The following is a 21195-nucleotide window of genomic DNA, read 5'->3' as shown; positions in this document are numbered from 1 at the left end:
GTCACCAAGCATTGTTGGGAGCCTTGGGGAAAACCACCCTTGGAAGAAACAATCTTGATGGTAAAGCTTAGCAATGGAAACATAGGTAAAGTCGTCCTAAGAGATATTAATTTAGAACATTTGGGATGATCTTCACCGTTTTGGCTATGGACTTCCACCAAGCGGGATCTTACCACATCATAATTAGATGTCCTATATAAGAGAAGTAAGGCTAGTGTGCTACACATCACATTTACCTTAAGGAAGAAGGGAGATCGTATGTTATAGGTTGATATTTGTACAAGTCACATCCCATGGGTGAAATTGTTCTAGCCAAGGAGTCTCACACCACAACTAGAACCACGTCAATCAATGTGTGTGAGACTTATAGCAAGTGTTGAAGAGATGATCTAGATGAAAAAACATACACATTACTAAACTTAAAATGATGCGACAGATTCGGGATGCACATTTTAGGAGCAATGGTGGATGACCTCACGCATTTTAGGAGCAATGGTGGATGAACTTCTAGCTACTTTTTTCACTTGATTTGGGGATTTAGATGACAATGTACTTGCCACTTATCAACACGTTGAATGGCATTTTATATACAAAACCTAACAACCCACCAATTTTCCAACTAGTTCAAGTTTTTCCCTTGGCAAAACATGGAAATAAGAAACATATTCCAATGCATGTTTTTCCCTTGGCAAAACATGGAAATAAGAAACATATTCCTATGCATGGAAGTTAGCCACAACATTCTATCTTGGGAGACATGATATCCCTAGGCCAACCCACTCTTGACCATATAATCACCCAAGTCTAAGTGGCTAATATGCAAAAATTTAAAAGATTAGGGTGTTGTGCACTCAAATCATTCATACACGACTAACCCCTTGGCTTGCCAGTTTCATGTAGTCTACAAGTATTGTCATTCTTAGAGGAAGCTAGTGAGAAAAGCTCATTGCACTATTCATATGATCAACAACATATAACTCCCCACAAGCAAGGTTACTTTTCTTCTCTAAGAATAAGTGACTACAATAAATCTCGTTCCTGCAAGACCTCCCTGACATGTAAGACCTCAATGATGGTAATTGGTAAGCCTCTTGCTACCCTAACTCTCAACATGTAAATGACCAACAAGAAGTTACACCCCCAAAGTTGTGGCTTGGATTTACCACTAAGAACTTGATGTAGTTAAGAGCAAGCTCTTTTCCATTTGGACTTTGAGCAAAACATTAAATTCTTAGAAGTGTGGGAAGACCTCAATAGACTCATCCTCATTTTGTGTGAAGTTTATATTGGTTTAGATTGTGAACATACATTGGAAAAAATATGTGAAAGTTTATTATTTTTGTGGTGCCACGAGCTTCCACGACTTTCTTGGTTCTAGCCTCTTTATGGATTAAGGTGTGTGCTTGCACCCATTGAAAGGTTGTAGATCTTGTGCTTTTTTTTGCAATAGGTTTGACCTTTTCTTTCACTTGGTTGTGGACAGTTATAGGTTATAGGCACTATTGAGATTAGACTATGGTGCACACCTAAAAGGTTAAGATCTTTTACTTCAAAAGGATCTAATGTGGGTCATCTTTATACAAGTGTTTAGCTGCACACATATCACAGAGGTAGCAATGTATTGGTAGTTGTAAGTATGCAAGCATACTTTTTTGGGCACTTTGAAACTATATGAGTTCAATGGCAAGGATAACACTGCAATAGTGGTAATTGTACCTCTTTTCCCTTAAAGGGTCCGTGGTTGAAAGATCCACTTCAGTCAGCCTCCTACCATCGAGATCATCCCATACCCACCTCCATGAAACTCTCAAGGATGCCATAGATTGGTCTCTTAAGGCCCATCATCTTATCCCACATGACCAGACCCATAATGACCTCCTGTCTCCCCCAAGCACTTCAAAAATTGACACCCACAGGTCGATGCCGTTCTTTTTGCAAGGGACCTTTTCTAGGAAAGTCTCTTTAAAACCTCTCTTTTTTCTTTGCCCTTCAAGAGACACGGGCTAACATAAAGGTTGCCTTTCTAATTTTTTAACAAAAACCAACTATGTAAATAATATCTATATATTAAATTTTTTGGCTTACATGCATTATTTGAGATGATAGACTTAGGCACTACTCAGCATTCAATTTCTTAGTTCCATGTGTTTTATGGTTTTTGAAGTGTTTATTCTTACATCTTGTACCCTAGATGTTGTGTGATTGATGGAGGTCACTCTTGGCACTGGCAGTTGAGGTGGGCTCTGGTTTGTAGATTATTCCATGTGATCAATGTGTCACTAATGGGAAAGTGTTGTGTTAAGTGTGGTGGAAGAAATGCTACTGGTTGCTCACTTGGAGGAGAAAAAGAAGTGGATGTTGTTGCGTGTAAGTGATGTGTTATTAAGGACAAGTCATAGAGCACAATATGCCACCGATATGGTTAAACAATACGGACACTCATCGAGCACAAGTTGTCATAGAGCACAAGATATGCCACTGATTTGGTTAAACAATATGGACACCCAGTGTGCTTAGGTAGTCGTGATTTCAATACTCATAAAATTGTAGCCTTTGGTGAGTAATAATGTGGTGGTCCTTGCAAACCTGGTACATAACCCACTTCATATTATTGGTTGATGCAATCCAATAGATAAATGCTAAGATCTCCTTGCCCACCATTATGTTATTCATAATTCTACCCAATCCATTTGTTTAGGCATGGAGGGTTACAAAGTCTCTAATGCTTATAATCGGACCACAATTGGACCAAAGTTATGTCGTCATTTAAACAAATTAAGAATCTTGAATTATAATGTTTTCTATTATATTGCTTCAACCATACAACCAGGACCATAGCCCAAAACACAGCAGTGCTTTATCTGGATGTGCCTGATTTCCATCAATGTCATCGCCAGATAATAGCATAGTCCTTAGCTCATGACTTGCACAGACTTGTGCTCAACAGAATAGACTGCATGTCATTAACTATTACTTTCTAAAAGACCTCAAGAGAGAATAGACCTATACATGCAAATGATAACTCGTCTAACCAAAAATTCTAAATACATTTCCAATTTGTTGCATTGGATTCTCAAACATAGAACGAAAAGGAACCCCCCCCCCCCCAAAAAAAAAAAACAACTTGCAATAATGACACGATCTTGAAAGGTGTGAATAAAGATATCTCAAACCATTACACCACAGAGCTGGACCTGCAGTGTCTATCTATAAAGCTTTGTTGCATTTGTTGCCAACAAAGCAGATACACAAGGCACTTTCTTCAGATTTTCTTGGAGATTTCATGAAGTGTTTCTTTCAAGGAGTGTAAAACATCAAGTTTTTCTTGCTCAAATTGTCTCGTGGTATGCAGCATTTCCTTTCCTATGCTCACCAGTTCTGAGAGCAAAGACTGCAATGAGTTCCGAGCCGCCGTGTCCACTGTAGATGCCTTACCCATTGCATGACGCTTTGCTCGTTTAAGAGGCTTTTTCATTGCACGAACTTCTCCAATGATTGGTGGAACCATACCCACTTCAGGCACATAGAGACTTCCCAAAGGTTCTTGCATGGCATCATGCCTTTCAATGACAGCAGACCCTTCCATTACATGAGGGTCCGAACTTGCATGTGGCAGCATTGTGATATCTGTAGCCTTGACCTCCCCAATCTCGTTTGTAACAGGAAGCACTTCATCTTTTACAGGAACCATCACAAGAGGAATGCCAAAACCAACTGCAGTTAATGGAGGATCGCACACACCATCGGCCCTTTCCCCCATGTAGAACTCCATCAAATCATAGAACCTGCATTTCTGGGATCCATTGCCTGCAACATGTAAATGTTTATCATCTTTGTACTCCTTGTAAACCCGTCGCCACTTCTTCCTACAGGCTTCAGAGTCTTTGTCAAACCCATAGCAGGTCCTTGCCATCTCATTTTTGATAACCTGCCACAAGTCTACCCTTTGCTTCTGGGGGCCAGAAAAAGCTGCCTGCATTCTCCCCCTTACGTGAATGAGTTGAGCCACCCACACATCCTTCCACCTCATGATGGCTTGTTTTTCATTTTGTCCATCACCATCATGGGCCTCTGCATCCTCTGAAGCTGACCTTGGTCGTTTCCTCACTTTGCATTTCTCCACAGGTGTGTCTGCTTGTCCCAACACTAAGTCAGTGCACTCCAAGTCTGAATGCAAAGCACCATTGGCAACTGCATTTCCAAAGGAATGGATGACATCAGGCTCAAGTTTGGGAGAGATATCCTTAGGCTTGGGTACAGCTGGCCACACAATTTGCCCAGAAGCAATCTGCATTGCTATACGAGAGGAATCCAAAACTACAATCTGATCACACTTTTCCATGGGAGAAGGAGCAGGCAAAGGCACAAGAGTAGTAGGCATTTGAGACACAATTTCCTGAGAATGGGACCCCAGCTGAGACAAAATAGAGCTAGAATCTTGCTCTGAGCATGGGTATTCACAAACGTCCATACTTCCAAACTTAGTGATCTGGGCAGCATGCCATAAAAAACAAGTAAGCACCTCTCTCTCTCTCTCTCTCTCTCTCTCTCTCTCTCTCTCTCTCTGGGCAGCATGCCAAAAAAGAACAAGCAAGAACCCTTAAACAAGCCTCTCTCTCTCTCTCTCTCTCTCTCTCTCTCTCCCCATACATACATACATATAGAGAGAGAGAGAGAGAGAGTCTATTGAGGACTGGAGAGACTATTGGACAGCTACAATCCCTGCTTATGTTGATGATGATGATGATGATGATGATGATGATGCTATGCCTTAACTACTGTCCTGACTGCTGTCCTAATCACGGATTATGCTTTTCATGCTGGAAATTAGCCATGGCACGGGTGTGCCCGTGGCATCCCCTCCTACTAAACTTGATTACGGGGTGGACACTCTGCCATCCTATGATCCTTCCTCCTTGGACTACTAACTTTGACCTTCTACTTTGATGACGAGGTGGACACTCTGTCATCCTCCCTAGACTACTTAGACTCTGGCTTTGACACTAACTTTGATACTTTATCTACAACTTCCAATTCTGATCTCCACTTCCAAGTCTTGCTGAAGAACTGAGCATCGCTCAAGTGAGGTGATAGCTCAAGTGGTGAAGGTGTTTGCCTAGGACCAAGAGGTCCTAGGTTCAAAACCCCCCTTGGTGCTTCCTCAACGGCATCGCCTACGGGTCAAAGGCTAGTTGAAAAAAAAAAAGATCTGAGCATCCATTCCACTGATGTCCCCATGTCTGCTATCCCTTTCCCTTAACACAGTGGCGGATCACCTGCCGGAACTCATCATGCCTGTTGCTAGGCCTTTGGAGCTGATATGAGAGCTAATGATGTACAGGTTCCGAGTAAATACTACCAAAAAATGCTTTCCTCCAGTTTCGCATGTTGCGGACCACTCCATTTGCTACCCTGACTGCATTCTTCTAATGGATCTCTGCACCTCCTTGGAAACTTGCTTAGTGGATGAGCCTGAATACTCTGATACCAATGTTGCATGCACGGAAGCCTTAGTGTACTGATCCACAGCCCTAAGCCTGATTAAGAACAAGATGCTGATTAAACATGAAAAAAGATAGAGGAGAGAGAAGAGAGAGAGAGTTTGGTGTCACAGTTTTCTTTATTATATGGTACAAAAAGGTGATTGTATGTCTATACATGACTTAGGCCCTTGGTCTACCCCTAGGGGTGACCTCTGGCCCCTTCTACATGACTTCTATTGATATCTACTTCTTCAAAATGATGAATGACTGAAGGTGCTCAATTGATTATGCAAATGAATGTCTTATGATTTTATATGATGAAGAGATGCTGGTCTGCCAGATGCTTGGACAAGAAATATTGCTAAAAAGCCTATTAAATGCTACGCTTATTCCCTTGCTGGTCTGATGTCGCCTCCCTAATGCTTGGCCAACTAATTGCCTAAGTCCCCTACTGGCAGCCGACTGCTGTTGTGGCTGCCAACTAGGTACTTATGCTCCTTAATGCTGGTGATGATGCTGATGTTGATGCTGGAAATTAGCCACGACACAGGCGTGCACGTGACAGAGACAATACTCACAAGAGAGATCTATTGCACGACTCAATGATAATGATTGATGTGATGTATAAGCTTCACCAAGTACAATGCTCTTATAGCCTTAGAGGCTCATCTAAATGACATCAAAAAAGTATAATATCTAGATATTTATTCTAACCACTCTAAGAGTGGGTTCATACACACATAAGTGTATGTTCACACACACACACACACACACAAGAACAATAACCCTTTTAAGGGCAGTTCACACAGAGACACAAGTGGGTACAGAAACAAGGGTACACGTACACAATGGGTACGCAGAGAGACGAATACGCACATACGAGACTCCGAATCCCAACAAACCCCCCTTCGTAGTCAAGGTGGTGTTATAACGAATTACCTTCATATCACGATTTGGGCCCACAACTACACACGTGATTCAAAAGATCGCAGTAGCCAACTGTAAATCAACCGGTTGGTGTTGAATGTTTGGTTTAACACAACGCTAATCAAACATTCCACACCAATCAGTGGAATTACATTGGTATCAGAGCATACAATTCTCTTTCACTTCCATCGTGAAAGACGATCACCGCGAACACAAGCTATCTTTACACTTAAAGCATTAGGACAGCCATACAATTAATGTTGAAGATGCCAACACAAGGGGAAGGGACACTGGTATGCATGTTTCCAATGCCTTAGAGAAAGAGCATACTCATGTTGTGCATAGCAAGGAACAGGAAGACGTGGTCGTCCCCTAGGAAAGAAAAAGTGCAAGGAGAGAGAGGGACACAGGTGTCCACCTCCAAAGGGTTAAGGGCAAAGGGGTCCAAGGTGGAGGTGACACATGGTTGGATACTCATTTTGGACAAAGGGATAAGGCTTGGACACCTAGACACTAAGTCGTGGCCACCTCAAGACTTCACACTGTGTACACAGGGCTGGTCATAATTTATACGTGCCCCAAACCATAGTAACAAAAAAACCTATTTCTAGCTTTCGACTTCGAAACGGTTTTTAAAAACCTCGAAACCTCTCCAGTACGGTAGTTTCACCCAAATTTCAGGTTTTGTTTTTTATTCGTCCCCTGATTTTTCTAGGATTTTTTTTTTTTTGTTTTTCTTTCATATCCTCCTCGCCCTTCTTCCCTCTTCTTCTCCTCCCTCCCTCCTCCCCTTTTCCATCGTCTACTTCTTTCACCTCTCCTTCTTCCTTCATTCTCTGCTTCTCTCTTCTTCTCCCTTACTCTTCTTCTCCTTTTCTCTTCTTCTCCTCTCTTCTTTCCCCTTTTTCTTCCTTCAATGTCTTAAATCTTTCCCAATTTCTACCTTCTCTTCTTCAATTTCTTAAGAGTCCTTGATTGAACCACTTGTGGCATCTAATCAAGCAAAATTGCCATAATGTCTCACCAAAATAAGGATGGTTCCCCAAGATGTGTGAGAAGAGACCATTTTTTAATCATTGCACTACGTTTTTAGATGGCTACTATAAGTTCTTTAAGTATTTATACTTTATGAATTATTGATTTTTCGAAACCTCCCAGTTTCTTAGCCAAGGGATGAAACCTTTCAAAACAAAAACCCCAAAAACCTCGAAACCAAAAAAACCTCGAAACTTTTCTTGTGACTATGCCCAAAACTTATTAACGTGTGAACACACTCACTTATAAATTAACACTAAGTCTTAAGTGATAATTTAACACGATCTCACCAATACTTACCACCTGTCCACATGCAACATAACCATGTCAACAAACAATTTTTGACACACGGTTCACGAGCGGGCGTCCCCCCACCCAGAACTACACATTGGCCTGGAAAGCATGAAATAGCATGCAAATTTAATTTGCAGGCAAGCACATAAAGATGCTATGCAATGCAACGTTGATATAGACAATCCCCATTCATGAGACTATACCCAAGGGACATTTCCAAGCAAGTACACAAGATACCAGACCCAGCAAAAAGCCAATCCTCTAGGCGTTTCCGAGCATGTACACACAGGCGCAAGTCCCAACAGAAAGCCAAGCCCACCAAATATTCCAAGCATGTACACAACATTTAGAATTCCCAACTAGTATCTATCTCCGAAAGAGACAGATCAAAGAATGTAGCAATGAAACATTTCTCCGGTGCTAGAGTGTACAGGTTTCTGACTTCTCTGGAGCATCTTCAAACTCAACATCTTCATCTACATTTTCAACCACCAAGTTGGCATGTTCTTCACTTGTTTCTTTGCCATTCCTTTGAAGCGATAGTCTTCTCTTTGACCTAGCTTCTTGCAGAAGGTGTACTCGACATCTTTCCCTTTGTTGCTACCCTTCGGTTTTGTTAAGAAACCCTTCCCTAAGTCAATGCTAGTAGCATCTTGCTCTTGAAGTCGTCTATCCTCGTCATTGAGGATAGCCACCATGTTTTCTTACAACATCTCCCGAGATACCCGAACTGTAGATAGCACTTCTTTGGAGAAAAGTTTCGTCTTTTTGTCATTGTCGCCAATGTTGGCCTTAAAGGCACCCAATTGTTGCAAGAGAGTGCCTTGAAGTGTTCAATGCAAAGCTAGGGTTGCAAGTAGAGCCTATGGGGGCTCGAATTGGAACATCATCATGACATTTGATTAACATAGATGAAAGAGAGAGAGAGAGAGAGAGAGAGAGAGAGAGATGAACGAGAGAGAGAGAGAGAGAGAGAATGCTAGAGATTTGATTGACATAGATGAACGAGAGAGAGAGAGAGAGAGAGAGAGAGAGTTAGACAATGCTAGAGAGAGAGTAAAGTACACGACTCAATGACGTGACATCAGCTTGTATTTTTCAATGAAGTACATGTATCTTTACAGGTTACAAAGGTTCTCTTCTGACATCATTGCTTATGTCATAATACACACAAATATCTAGATATTATTTATACCCCTCTAAGAGGTGGTTCACACACACAAACACATAAGTGGGTGATTACTCCTTTGCTAGAGGGTGTTCACAAACGCACACATATTTAGGCTTAATAGCCTTACACACAAACATACTACCACAATTATATGAGTGGGTTTACACAGGTAAGACATTGATTCCAAACAATCCCTCCCTCAAGAGATTACCTCATACTGTGTCAAGGATAAATCTAGGCTCATGGCTCTAGTTTCTCATGCCAATTATGGGGTCCCAAGGGTAGAGCGCACACAAGATTAGGTCACACACAACTAAAAACAACACAATGTTGACCAAGAACAGAGAGTCCAAGTACACAAACACTTAGATCAAGTACACACTAACCATAACTATTAACAACCACAAAGACAAGGCCTTGCTTCCAACAAACCTCTCCCACTATTGCAAGGATAAATCAGGACCCGTAGTCTTGTTTCACATGCCTACAATAGTGCACCTTGGGTAGAGCTAACAACAAAGAAGAAAGATCAACCAAATCACACACAATCCACATGGCCTACATCACAAGGTGACCAGAGGTGGTTACAACCATGATAAACACTTGATCTAGAACACAAAACACACCTTGGTCTAACATATACAACACAAACACATATCTTGGACTTTAAAAAGCCCTTGAACAAACACACAGACATACACATGACAACACACATTTGTGCTCTATGGCACCACATTTATCATCACCACCCCTTGATATCAACTTGGCCTACTCATTTGGTGGCTAAGAGGTTGAATCATTACATAGACAAGATTTTTCTTCTTATGCTCCGGAAAAATTCGGGTTCACACATGCTGGTTCTGTACGGGAGGCAGCAAAGAGGAGATGCACAGTGAGCCAAGCGGCTCAAATATCAGGTGGGCTGAGGGGCGTGAGCAGTGTAGGTGGCCAATAGGAAATGTGTGGAGCGCTGAGGTCGAAGAATGTTTGATACCAAATGAAGTGTTCAGTGATGAGCTAGGATTACTGGTAGAGGCTATGGGGGCTAGAGCTGGATCATCATCATGGCATTTGATTAACAGAGATGAACAAGAGAGAAAGAGAGACCTTGATTCCCAACACAACTATGGTGCTGAAGTGCTTGCTTGAGAAAGACTCTTGAATTGCTAATTTTATTCCCAAACTCATCTTTGAAGTTTTAACGAAGGAGGTGATGTATAAGATTGTTTGCTAGTCCAAGACCTATATGTGCCAAAGCTCGATCATTCCTATCATTCCAAGCTTGCACAGCTGGCAACAGTAGGGTTTCCAGCTGGTACTGCAGGTACAGTAGGGTTTCAGCAGGTACTGCAAGTACAATAGGGTTTCAGCAGGTACTGCAATTCCAAGACCTATATGTGCCAAAGCCCGATCATTCCTACCATTCCAAGCTTGCACAGCTGGCAACAGTAGGGTTTCCAGCTGGTACTGCAGGTACAGTAGGGTTTCAGCAGGTACTGCAAGTACAATAGGGTTTCCAGCAGGTGTACTTGCAGGTACAGTAGGGTTTCAGCAAGTACAGGGCAGCCAGGCGTGTGATCTTCTTGGTGTCGATTTGCAGGGAGAGCTCAGCAATGATGCGCTTCCTTTCCGATGAGAGAGAGAGAGAGGGAGAGAAGCACTCATGGGATAGGTTGGTGAAGGGGGCTGGAAGGCCCATTTGACATGTGGTAGTGCCCACCTTTGATGAAGGTGGGCACCTCCTTTAGTGCCCGCTGAATAAAGAGGGTTAACATGAGCAAAAAAGTGCCAAAAGCTTGGGCTGCCCAAACATGGGTCCCTTGGACCCTGGGCACTGGCCAGTGTGGCCAGTGGCCAGTTCCCAATTGTAATGAATGTGAATAGCGAAGGTTATAAAACCTTTAGAAAAATAAACAAGGGTTTAAATGATACCACTTGTTCACATGCCACAAACCATGTCAAAATATAGGGCACTCGCACGATTCATGGGTGGGCGTCCCCTGCCCGTGAACTGGATACGTCAAAGCAAGCATTCACACGAAAACAAGTCACATGAAAACAATTTCAAGCAGGCAGAGATGCACACATATGCATTATGCAATGGATATATCTCCCATTCTAGGAACTTGTAAATAGAGCATGGAACTGGCTAGGTGGGAAGCCTAAACTTCCAGTGGGTTCCATGTCCTGGCCACATTACAAGAGACATAAGGCCTGGCCTCCCGTAGGTGACTAGAGTCCTAGCCTCAATACGAGCGACACGAAGCTCCTTGGCCTCTCGTACCTTGGAACAAAATAGGGGAAGACCAGTTGAGTCCCCCCCCCCCCCCCCCCCCCCCCCGGGGGGCCGGGGCCGAGACTTCTACACAGTTAACCTCAACTGAAAAGCCTCCAAATACACCTGAAGAAACTATGTGTAATCTTTGAAGTAGTCTTCATCAACCCATTTTGCGTCGATAGACAAACAGTTCTTGAACTTCAAAGGTATCGCTTGGAAAGCTTACCCGCAGGTAGCTTTCTCTCCTTGTGATACACAATCTGCTCACGTTGAAGAACTTCCTCTAGGTCATCAACCTTTGGCGGCTCTTCCGTGATAGGCTCTTTTGGCTCTGGCTCCACATACTTCCGCAATAGGCTCACATGCAAGGCATTGTGAATCCTCCAATGCAACCCGGAAAGCAACCTCATTAATCTACTTGATCACCTTAAAAGGTCCGTAATATATGGTAGAGAGCTTAGGGCATCCTCCCTCCTTTCTTGGCCTCTTATGGAGTCTTGCTTTCTCAAATTTCAGCAATACCCAATCATTCTCTTTGATGTCCACCTCTCTTCTATGCTTGTCTGCAGCCCTCTTATGCTTATCCTATGAACGAGCAATGGCTGTCCGCACTTGTGCAAAGACAACATCAACATCTCTGACATACTCATCAGCTACAAAAGTCTCATCCTTAGTGCGTAGGATGGGTGGCAATATCACCTTGCCATAAAAAATCTCAAACAGGGCCTTTCCCGTGAAGGCATGCACTATGTTGTTATATGCAAACTCTACCAACATGTAGATACTTCTTTTTGAATTTGCAGCCTCACTTTGCCCATCTGTTTGGGAGTTAAAAGCCATACTGTCAAACAAAGCTCTCCAAAAGAGGCTCGTAGTCCTGGGATCTCTATCCCCCGCAATGGACTTAGGCATACCATGGTGTTTGAACACTTGTGCCACAAATATCTTGACTATCTGCTCAAGCTTAATTGTCTTCCTGATCGGCACGAAGTGTGCATGCTTTGCTGAGTCCGCGGCAATATTTTTCCCATGGTAGCTACGAGAGAATAGGCAACGGCTAAAGCAAACCTAGAGCCTTTTGCTTGTCAAACTTGACCTTTTGGCACGTGATATGTGCACTTACATATGCCTCAAAATCCTTGCGCATACTTGACCAAAAGAAATAGCGCTCAATCATGTGCGTAGTAGGATGATACCTCTATGTCCTACATACAGAGGAGCAAATTCCGAGGATAGATGATATCTTGGACAAATTGAATGGATCATCATGTTTTAGGCGCATTGATCTAAAGAGCGGCTATCATCAAGTGCGAGTGATGCCAAAGGATGTACATAAAACGGCTTTTCACACTTCTTTTGGTCTCTATGAGTACTTGGTTATGTCGTTCGGTCTCACCAATGCTCCAACTACATTTAAACGCATGATGGACCGAATTTTCGAAAATCATAGAGCATTTATAGGTGTCTTCTTTGATGATATTCTTGTGTTTTCCAAGAATGAGGAAGAACACAAGAAGCACTTGAGAGTGGTCTTTGATGAATTGAGGCAACACAAACTTATGATAAATGGCAAAAAGAGTGAAAATGGATCCCGCAAAGATCCAAATCATCAAAGATCAGCCAAAAGTCAAATCCATACATGAAGTACGCAGTTTTCTTGGTTTATGCTCATACTACAAGAGATTTATCTTCCATTTTGCAATGATTGCTTCACCATTGCATGAATTGATCAAGAAACGTGCTATGTTCAATTGGACGAAAGCTAAAATTAATGCTTTCAATTCTCTCATGCGAGTCTTGATCATACCCGATTTGCATAAGCCATTCATTGTTGAATGTGACACATGTGGCAATTGTATTGGTGTTGTCCTAAATCAAGAGAGACATGCACTTGCATATGAATGCAGGAGATTGCGTGGTGCCAAGCTTATACTTTTTTTTTCCGAGAAAAGATCCTTTCATTAGTTATATAAAAACGCCCGTAGGGCTACAAAAGATCCTCTCTTGCTCACAAGAAAAACAAAGCAAAGAACAAAGCAAGGCAGCCAGGGAGACTCTCCCTAGGTGCTGATAAGTACAAGTATCAGTACAAAGAACTGAGGGGCTATATCATACAATAGGAGGGGAGAAAAGCCAAACAGGTGGCCTCTAGTGCCAACAGGGGGACCCCGCGTGTAGGGTATAATAGGGGCCGCTGCACCAGGTGATGCCAAGCTTATACTTGACCCTTATGAGAAGGAATTATTGGCCGTTGTTCATGCACTTATAGTGTGGAAACACTACTTATTGGGAGATGAATTTGTGGTCAAGACTGACCATCAAAGTTTGCGATACTTTCTTACGCAAACTAAAATCTCTGAAAAGCAAATGAGGATGGCCAATTTCCTCTCAGTGTTTCATTTTCAGATTTTGCATACTCCTGGCAAGAAAAATGTGGTGGCCAATGCATTATCAAGAAATGCCATGTGTGGCTGTAATTTCAATTGCCTCTCATCAGAACTTGTCTAGTATGCGAGAAATGTATCATTTGGATCCTCTTGTGACATAAAGAGTTTGACCATATGATCGGCGTTTATGGTCTTCCTGGCAGGTATGAAATCTGCTTGCTTGCTAAACCTGTCCACAATGGTCCAAATTGCATCATTACCGTATTGTGTACGAGGAAGATCCATAATGAAATCCATTGTGATGCTTTCCCATGGCTGGTTAGAAATAGGCAAAGGCTGAAGTAAACCAGGGGCTTTTTGCCTATCAAACTTTACTTCAACCCCAAGCAAATAACACTTCAAATCCTTAAGGCATGAATCACAGCCAATCAATCTTTCTCATATATATGAGAATGATACCTCCTTACAAGAAGTAGGTGTTTATCTTGTAGAAAATAACCTTTGAGCTGTGTTTCAATGCTGCCTCACAAGCTTAAGATAGATTAATTCTCCTATCATGAGTGGAAGATACCGCTCAAGCTGATATCCCTTCATAAGGCCGCTCAAGCTGATCTCTTCTAAGAGCTTTAGCTCATTAATTACTGAAACCTGAGTTGCATTGTCAAACGCTGTCAAAAACCTTACACCAGCAAGGCTGCGCATATGTTGCCTTGCCTTGAGGCAGAAAAAGTCTGCGCAAGAGCATATGCCACTGCCGATTCTTGATGCAACACAATGATCAAAACGGCCACGACATAAAGAGCGTAGTCTTGCACATGCTGTAACATTTCGTACAATTCCGTACGGGCGGTATATGGATTTAAGCGGCAAATATGCGTACGGAAATTCCCCAAGAACGAAAATGTATATTTTAAAACAGTAACCTGAACGCACCCCCCTCCCCCCCCCCCCCCCCCGGAAAATAATCTCTCACACAAAAAAAAAAAAAGCAACAAGGAAGAAAATAATATTAAGCGAAAATTCATGAACAAAGAAAAAGGAGGCACCTTGAGAAGATTCCATCATCTGCGTTTTCTTCTAGAGATCACACAGACAAAAAACCTCTGTTGCTTTTGTGCTTCTCTGCTGTGTACAGAATAAAAAAGGAAGACGAGACGAGAACCTCCACGCTCACACAGGTAGGGTTTGTGTCATACGACTATAAAGCTAAAGAACGGGTGTAAATCCACACACACTAACTTTCCTACACGTCATGATTCATGATCACCCTGTGGCTCCCACACCAACCTGTGTTTTGTGCCCCTTGGTTCGTGTGTGTTTCACATGGAGCAAGTGGAGGCAAGTTGACCCACACTGGCTCCACACCCAATTGGTGTCGCCGGTGGCGACTGGTGTGTCCCCTAGTGTCCTTATCTCTGATGGTTTCACACGAAGCTCCCACACCAATCTTCATCACGATTTGTTTCACTAACGTGGATGGTTTCATATGGAGCAATTGGTCCCCCCTTGTCAAGTTGACATTTGTCGCTAACTTGGATGGTTTCACATGGAGTAATGTATAGAACCAACCTATGTCTATGATCTGTTTAGATGTTCAAGCGAAAGAACGTGTACTAAAAAACAAACTTCATATTGTAACATTAGACAAGGTCTAGCACAACGATTCATATCCATGGGAGAGAGAAAAAATAGCTGAATAGTATTCTACATAATTAACAATCATCATAAGAGGAAGGCCTTGAGGAACCATCTAGTCCACAAGATTCAATGGGCCTTCATTTCAAGGATTATTATCTATTCTTGATATGATTCGTTAATAAAGGTTGGTGGTGAGCTAGAAACATCTTAAGATGAGGGGGAGAGATTAAACAACATAAGTTAGAACTTTGGAATTGTTTAAGAGGAAAACAGATGTTGCCACCTCTACCCACATATTATAAAGGTCACAACTATATGATTTAAAGGCGAATTCTTAGAGTTAAACCACCTTCTTGCACATGAGTTGACTAAGTCAAAGAATAATATTCTTCTTTGAGATAATCATCAATCATCTTGTGAATAGATATCATGCCACAATAGTTTACTTTAAGATAATCATGAAGCATGGTCATTTGCAAAATAGATTATTGTAAAACAATGTAAAATGATTTAAAAATAGTAGTATATGCACTTGCCACAAAATAAAAGCAAGTCGTAAGCTTAACAAATTGTGAAAGTGTCAAAAAAAGCTATCACTATGTTCTTTGAATGAAAGCTCTCAAGAATGCATGCTGAGTAGAGTGTTAGTGTTACAATGACATCATAACAAGATGAAATTGCATGCTTGGCAAAGTAGACAACCATCATTTCAACCTCAAATTGTGTAATATGTACACGTAATCACCAGTAAGTAAAGTGGAATGGTTAAATAATGAATGAGAATTGGAGGTTATACTAGAGGAGAGATAGTTGCTCTAACTATTAAGGAGAATTGCATAACAAGATGAAATTGCATGCTTGGCAAAGTAGACAGCCATCATTTCAACCTCAAATTGTGTAATATGTACACGTAATCACCAGTTAAGTAAAGTGGAATGGTTAAATAATGAACGAGAATTGGAGGTTATACTAGAGGAGAGGTAGATGGTCTTAGATGATTATTGTAAAACAATGTAAAATGATTTAAAAATAGTGGTATATGCACTTGCCACAAAATAAAAGCAAGTCGTAAGCTTAACAAATTGTGAAAGTGTCAAAAAAAGCTATCACTATGTTCTTTGAATGAAAGCTCTCAAGAATGCATGTTGAGTAGAGTGTTAGTGTTACAATGACATCATAACAAGATGAAATTGCATGCTTGGCAAAGTAGACAACCATCATTTCAACCTCAAATTGTGTAATATGTACACGTAATCACCAGTAATAAGTAAAGTGGAATGGTTAAATAATGAATGAGAATTGGAGGTTATACTAGAGGAGAGATAGTTGCTCTAACTATTAAGGAGGCAATACTACTGAAGGAGAATGGACAACTTTGAGTGTAGACTTGTGAGTAATATGCAAGATGTAAATTGGATGATAATTCCTTATAAACAAAGAAAAATATCACAATGAAACAGTTAAAAGCTTACATGTAGTAGTCTCAAAGGAGCTTAGACATAACAAAATTTAAACTTTTTAATTAGAATCCCCAAGATAATGAATGAGGTATCTTACTACTGTGATTAAATAATTCATGATTAGTCTTGGTCATTTGATTAAACATCTAAGATATCGAGGTTGGAAAAACATAGCCATGTACTCTTATAAGAGCTCAAAGATCATCACCCTGAGCCATTCTTAGAAGAGATAAGCAAATAATGTTTATCAAAAATGTCAAAAGAAAAACATACACACATCTAGGCCATGAGGGAGTGAGCAAGGAGTAGAGGAAGGAATAGTGTTAAAAGGTGTTGTACTCATGAACTAAACATAGTTTATATAAGGATGAGGGTGTATCATTTATAAATGAGGGTAGTGGGAGTTGTTTCACCGTTGGTTATTTAGGTGAGAGTAGTGGTGTGATAGTATTCTTAGGAGTGGGGTGGTCTACTATGTGAAAAAAAGGAAAAGAATAGGGCCTACATTGTTCAGGTGTGGCGGTGTTTGAGTGGAAGAGAGAAATTTATTCTTTGATTATCATGTTACTCAATGAATATGGTTGCTCTCTTGATACCAATCACCATGGAGAGAGAGAGAGAGAGAGAGAGAGAGAGAGAGAGAGAGAGAGAGAGAGAGAGAGCTTGCAAGATAGTAATAGAAAGGACCACACACACACACACACACACACACACACAAATCAATATTAGCAAATTATTTTGTCTATGTTAAATTGAATGGTAGGTTGAAAAGTGAATCTACATACCTATATATATATAATCGAATATGTGACTTAATATAGGAATGTATACATACATACATATATATGTGTATGCATACATACATACATACATACATACACGCACACACACACACATATATATATAATCAAATATGTAACTTAATATATGTGTATACATATATATATTGTTAACCTCTAAGGTTAACATATATGTGTGTCTTAACCTCAATGGTTAACATATATATGTGTGTTAACCTCAATGGTTAACATAACGCTAATGAGAAAGGACACACCAAACTCGACTTCGCTCTCTTGCTCCCTTCTTGTTTTATGAGACTCTCTTGTGTACCATGTGTCAATGTATGCATGTTGAGAGAGGGTTTACTTGCATACTTATGTGATAGAGTGCTTCTCTTACTTTTCTCTATCATATAATCATGCTATGAGACTCTCTTGTGTACTATATGTAAATGTGTGCATGTTGAGAGAGGGATTGCTTGCATGCTTATGTGGTAGAGTTCTCCTCTTACTTTTCTCTATCACAAGAGTGTGTGAGGCTAGAGATGTTGTGTGAGCGGTGGTGCCCACATAGCCCATCTTCTAAGCATTGGTCCAATGGATATTCAAGTACGTGTAGCTTCCACCGCCACTAGAAGGTTGAGCGATCAACACTAAGGTAAGTCCCCTAAAAACCCTTGCACATCAAGGTAAGTCCCCTATGAGGTTGAACAATTGGCACTAAGGTAAGTCCCCTAACAATCCTTACATCAACAAGGCTAAACATTTTTTGTCTTGTTGCTAGGGAATAGCCCATTTCTTACTTGTTCTTATATTGTAACTTGATTTGTTGGAGCAACAATGGGCCGTTAGTTGAGAAACTGGAGGTTGACAGTATTGTTTTGAAATGAGTTTTAGTGAATTTATGTGTCTATTTGTGTGTTTTTGGTATTAGAAATTGCATGAATGTGGATGCCATGCAAGGCATTAGCTAGTACAATGTTAAATTCCATGTGGAAAACTTGATGCTTGTCACTTTTTGAAACTTGTATTTAGTGTGTATTTTGGGGGGGAAAGAAAATCACAATTAAACTTTGTTGTTTATTGTTTTTCATGCATTATTGTGAGTTCATTGCGTGTGTTCTTGATTTAAAGTACGATTGGGATTAGTTTACAATCATGAGAACAAGAGAAAGGTATCAATTTTACATCGAAAAGTTGGAAAGTTGCTCTTCTCACCTTGTTTGCACTACTTCGCCTCCTGTATAGAAGTCATACTTCTACGACCATAGAAGTGTTGCTTCCACACCCATATATTCACCAAGGATAGAAGTCATACTTTGCATGTATAGGAGTCATACTTTGCATGTATAGGAGTCATACTTCTATTACCATAGAAATGTTACTTCCACACCCCACTATTCACACCAAGATTTTTTTAGTCCATTTTTTTGCCTGTGAAAAATTTGCCATGTGATAAGATTATCTATGGAAGTCACACTTCACCGATAGAAGTATTACTTCTTTGGTGGTAGAAGTACATTTCTCCTAATGTACGATTAGTTAAACTTCTCCGTCCATAGAAGTATTACTTCTATGTTCATACAAGTAATACTAGAGTCATACATTCGGCGGAGAAGTGCACTTCTCCAAATGTATTACCAATTAAACTCTCTGCTCATAGAAGTACCAGTTCTACATGTTGAGATGTCAAGCTTAACATACGAGCTGACAATCATGTTATGCCTCAGTGATCGTTCCACATTTATCCATTAGCACATTTGGTAGCTGACACGATGGATCTTTGCTAGTGATTCTACAAGTGGACTACACCTACCTAGTCCGACTAAGTTATGGCATACTTATCTTGCTAGCTCATCTACCTAGCCTGTTCACATTATGGACTGCTTGTACATGGTACTCTAGCACTTATGCTAATTTTCACTACATTTGTAGACCTCTTTTGAGAGCAACAAGGAGAAGAAGATTTTCGGCCTTCCATCTTTGTGTATGTCTTATCCATTTTATGTGAGTGTGTGTGTATGTATGCTTGCAAGAGCTTAAGTTGTCTCTCCTCCCCCAATCTTTTCATGGTATCAGATTTGGTTTAATCTAAGGAGCTGAGTAGCAAGCAAAGGAAGCTCCAAAGGTGAAGGAAGCGGTACACGAGTGTGGGGATACATAGTGCACATACTTTGTACTACAATTTTGCGCGGCCAAATTCATGTTTGGAGTGCATTTTGAACTCTATTCAACCACTGTAAGTTGTTTTTGAGCACTTTTGGGAAATTTTGGTTTGGAACTCTTTTGGTCCGAACTCTAGTTATTGCAGTGCAGCAGTGCATTTTTGGTATGTAGATAGTGATTGCACATGTATTACTAATTGTCGGTGTATGTACATGTACTCTGGTCACATGTTGTGACATACAGATTGTGTAGAAGTATCGTTACAGGAGTAACAATAGATACTGTTGTGTTAAAAGTTACATATAAAAATTTTCTATTTACAAATTTCTAGTTATTGCAAGAAAAGATGTCTGACAACATCAACCAAATTGCCAGTGAGAAGCTTGACAAGAACAACTTCTATGCGTGGAAGTTTAGAATGACCAATTTCATGACGAGAAAAGGAAATTGGGACTATGTTGAAGGAGACAATGAGGAGCCTCCGGAATTGCCCTAAGAGAATGCTACTCGAGCAGAAAAAAAGGTTTTCAAATATTAGAATCAACGTGCAACGAAAGTCATGAATTGGCTTCCAGTTAATGTGACACACTATGATAGCGGATATACAGGATTTCAACACTCGAGAAGTTGCATGTAAAAACTAATAAAGATGTTCCAGATGTTAACACAAAGGTAAGGAAGTTGCTGCTACAATAGGAGCTAGATACAATGGAGAAGAAGAACATGTCCATCAATGAGTATACATTGAAGATCAAGGGTATTGTTGAATCTCTTAGATTTATTAATGTCTCAGTGGAAGACGATGACATGGTGAGAGTGTTTGTTTGAATGAGCTTGGTACAAGCCATTCAAAACCTCTATTGGTTGTAAGAGAGAATGTTCCCAACTTTTGGGATTTAGTGTCTTTGTTGCCTATGTTAATTATAGAAGAGAAGTCTTTGGGTGAAGACTCTTCCTCCCAAAGCAAGAACACTTCAAAATAGGCCTTCTACTCAAATTTAGGTAGAGGTAGAGGTCACGGTTGTTGAGGCCAAGGTGGTGGTTGTTTTGGAAATCAAAATTATGGACACAACAAGGCAGTCCAATTTGCAGCAGAGCAGTAAACACACATAGGTAGAAGAGGCCAGTCTCAAGGCAAGGGGAGCCAGAGAGGCCGAGGAAATTGGCAAAGACAGCAAGAAAGATGAGGTACTTAGCTTATGTACTTCATGTGCCTAACATGACAAAGAATTTGGTTTATGTAGGGTAGATGGTTGAGCAAGGTTTATAGGTACGCTTTAACCCTTAGAGCTGCTATGTTGAGGACTTCAAAAACAAATGTTGTTTGGTTGCAAAGGGCAAAAGAGTAGACAAAATGTTTACTTTGTATGTAGGCATTCTTGAGGTGAAAACTGCTATGTTTGCACAAGGTGCAGGTGTTGTGGCCAATATAGATATCCGACACAAACATTTTGGTCATGTGAATGAGCAGTGATTGAAGTCTTTGTAGAATTCAGAAATTGTTATAGGTTTACCAAAGTTTAAGGTGGATGGAATGCATAAAGTATGTGAAGCATGTCAGTTTTGAAAAGCAAACA

The 21195-nt window shown here is 40.8% G+C and overlaps 1 protein-coding gene across 1 annotated transcript; it reads right to left on the bottom strand.

Moving 5' to 3' along the window:
• Positions 1–3137: 3137 nt before the first annotated feature.
• On the bottom strand, positions 3138–14778 carry LOC147631869 (uncharacterized). Its single transcript, XM_086808424.1, has 2 exons — positions 14622–14778; positions 3138–4489 (listed from the first exon to the last, which is right to left on the bottom strand). The coding sequence occupies exon 2, from the start codon at positions 4469–4471 to the stop codon at positions 3263–3265; it is 1209 nt and encodes a 402-aa protein (XP_086664550.1). The 5' UTR covers positions 4472–4489; positions 14622–14778; the 3' UTR covers positions 3138–3262.
• Between the last annotated feature and the right edge of the window lie 6417 nt (positions 14779–21195).

Source organism: Cibotium barometz, chromosome 14 (assembly GCF_041138505.1).
Source record: "Cibotium barometz isolate CiBa-2024 chromosome 14, ASM4113850v1, whole genome shotgun sequence".
NCBI classification, from domain to species: domain Eukaryota; kingdom Viridiplantae; phylum Streptophyta; class Polypodiopsida; order Cyatheales; family Cibotiaceae; genus Cibotium; species Cibotium barometz.
The sequence above is the reverse complement of the archived record's forward strand: the minus strand, read 5'-3'. Positions and strand labels throughout refer to the sequence as shown.

Bases quoted from the DNA above. Each gene is read 5' to 3' on its own strand.
- LOC147631869 (XM_086808424.1), bottom strand. From the start codon at position 4,471: ATGGACGTTTGTGAATACCCATGCTCAGAGCAAGATTCTAGCTCTATT.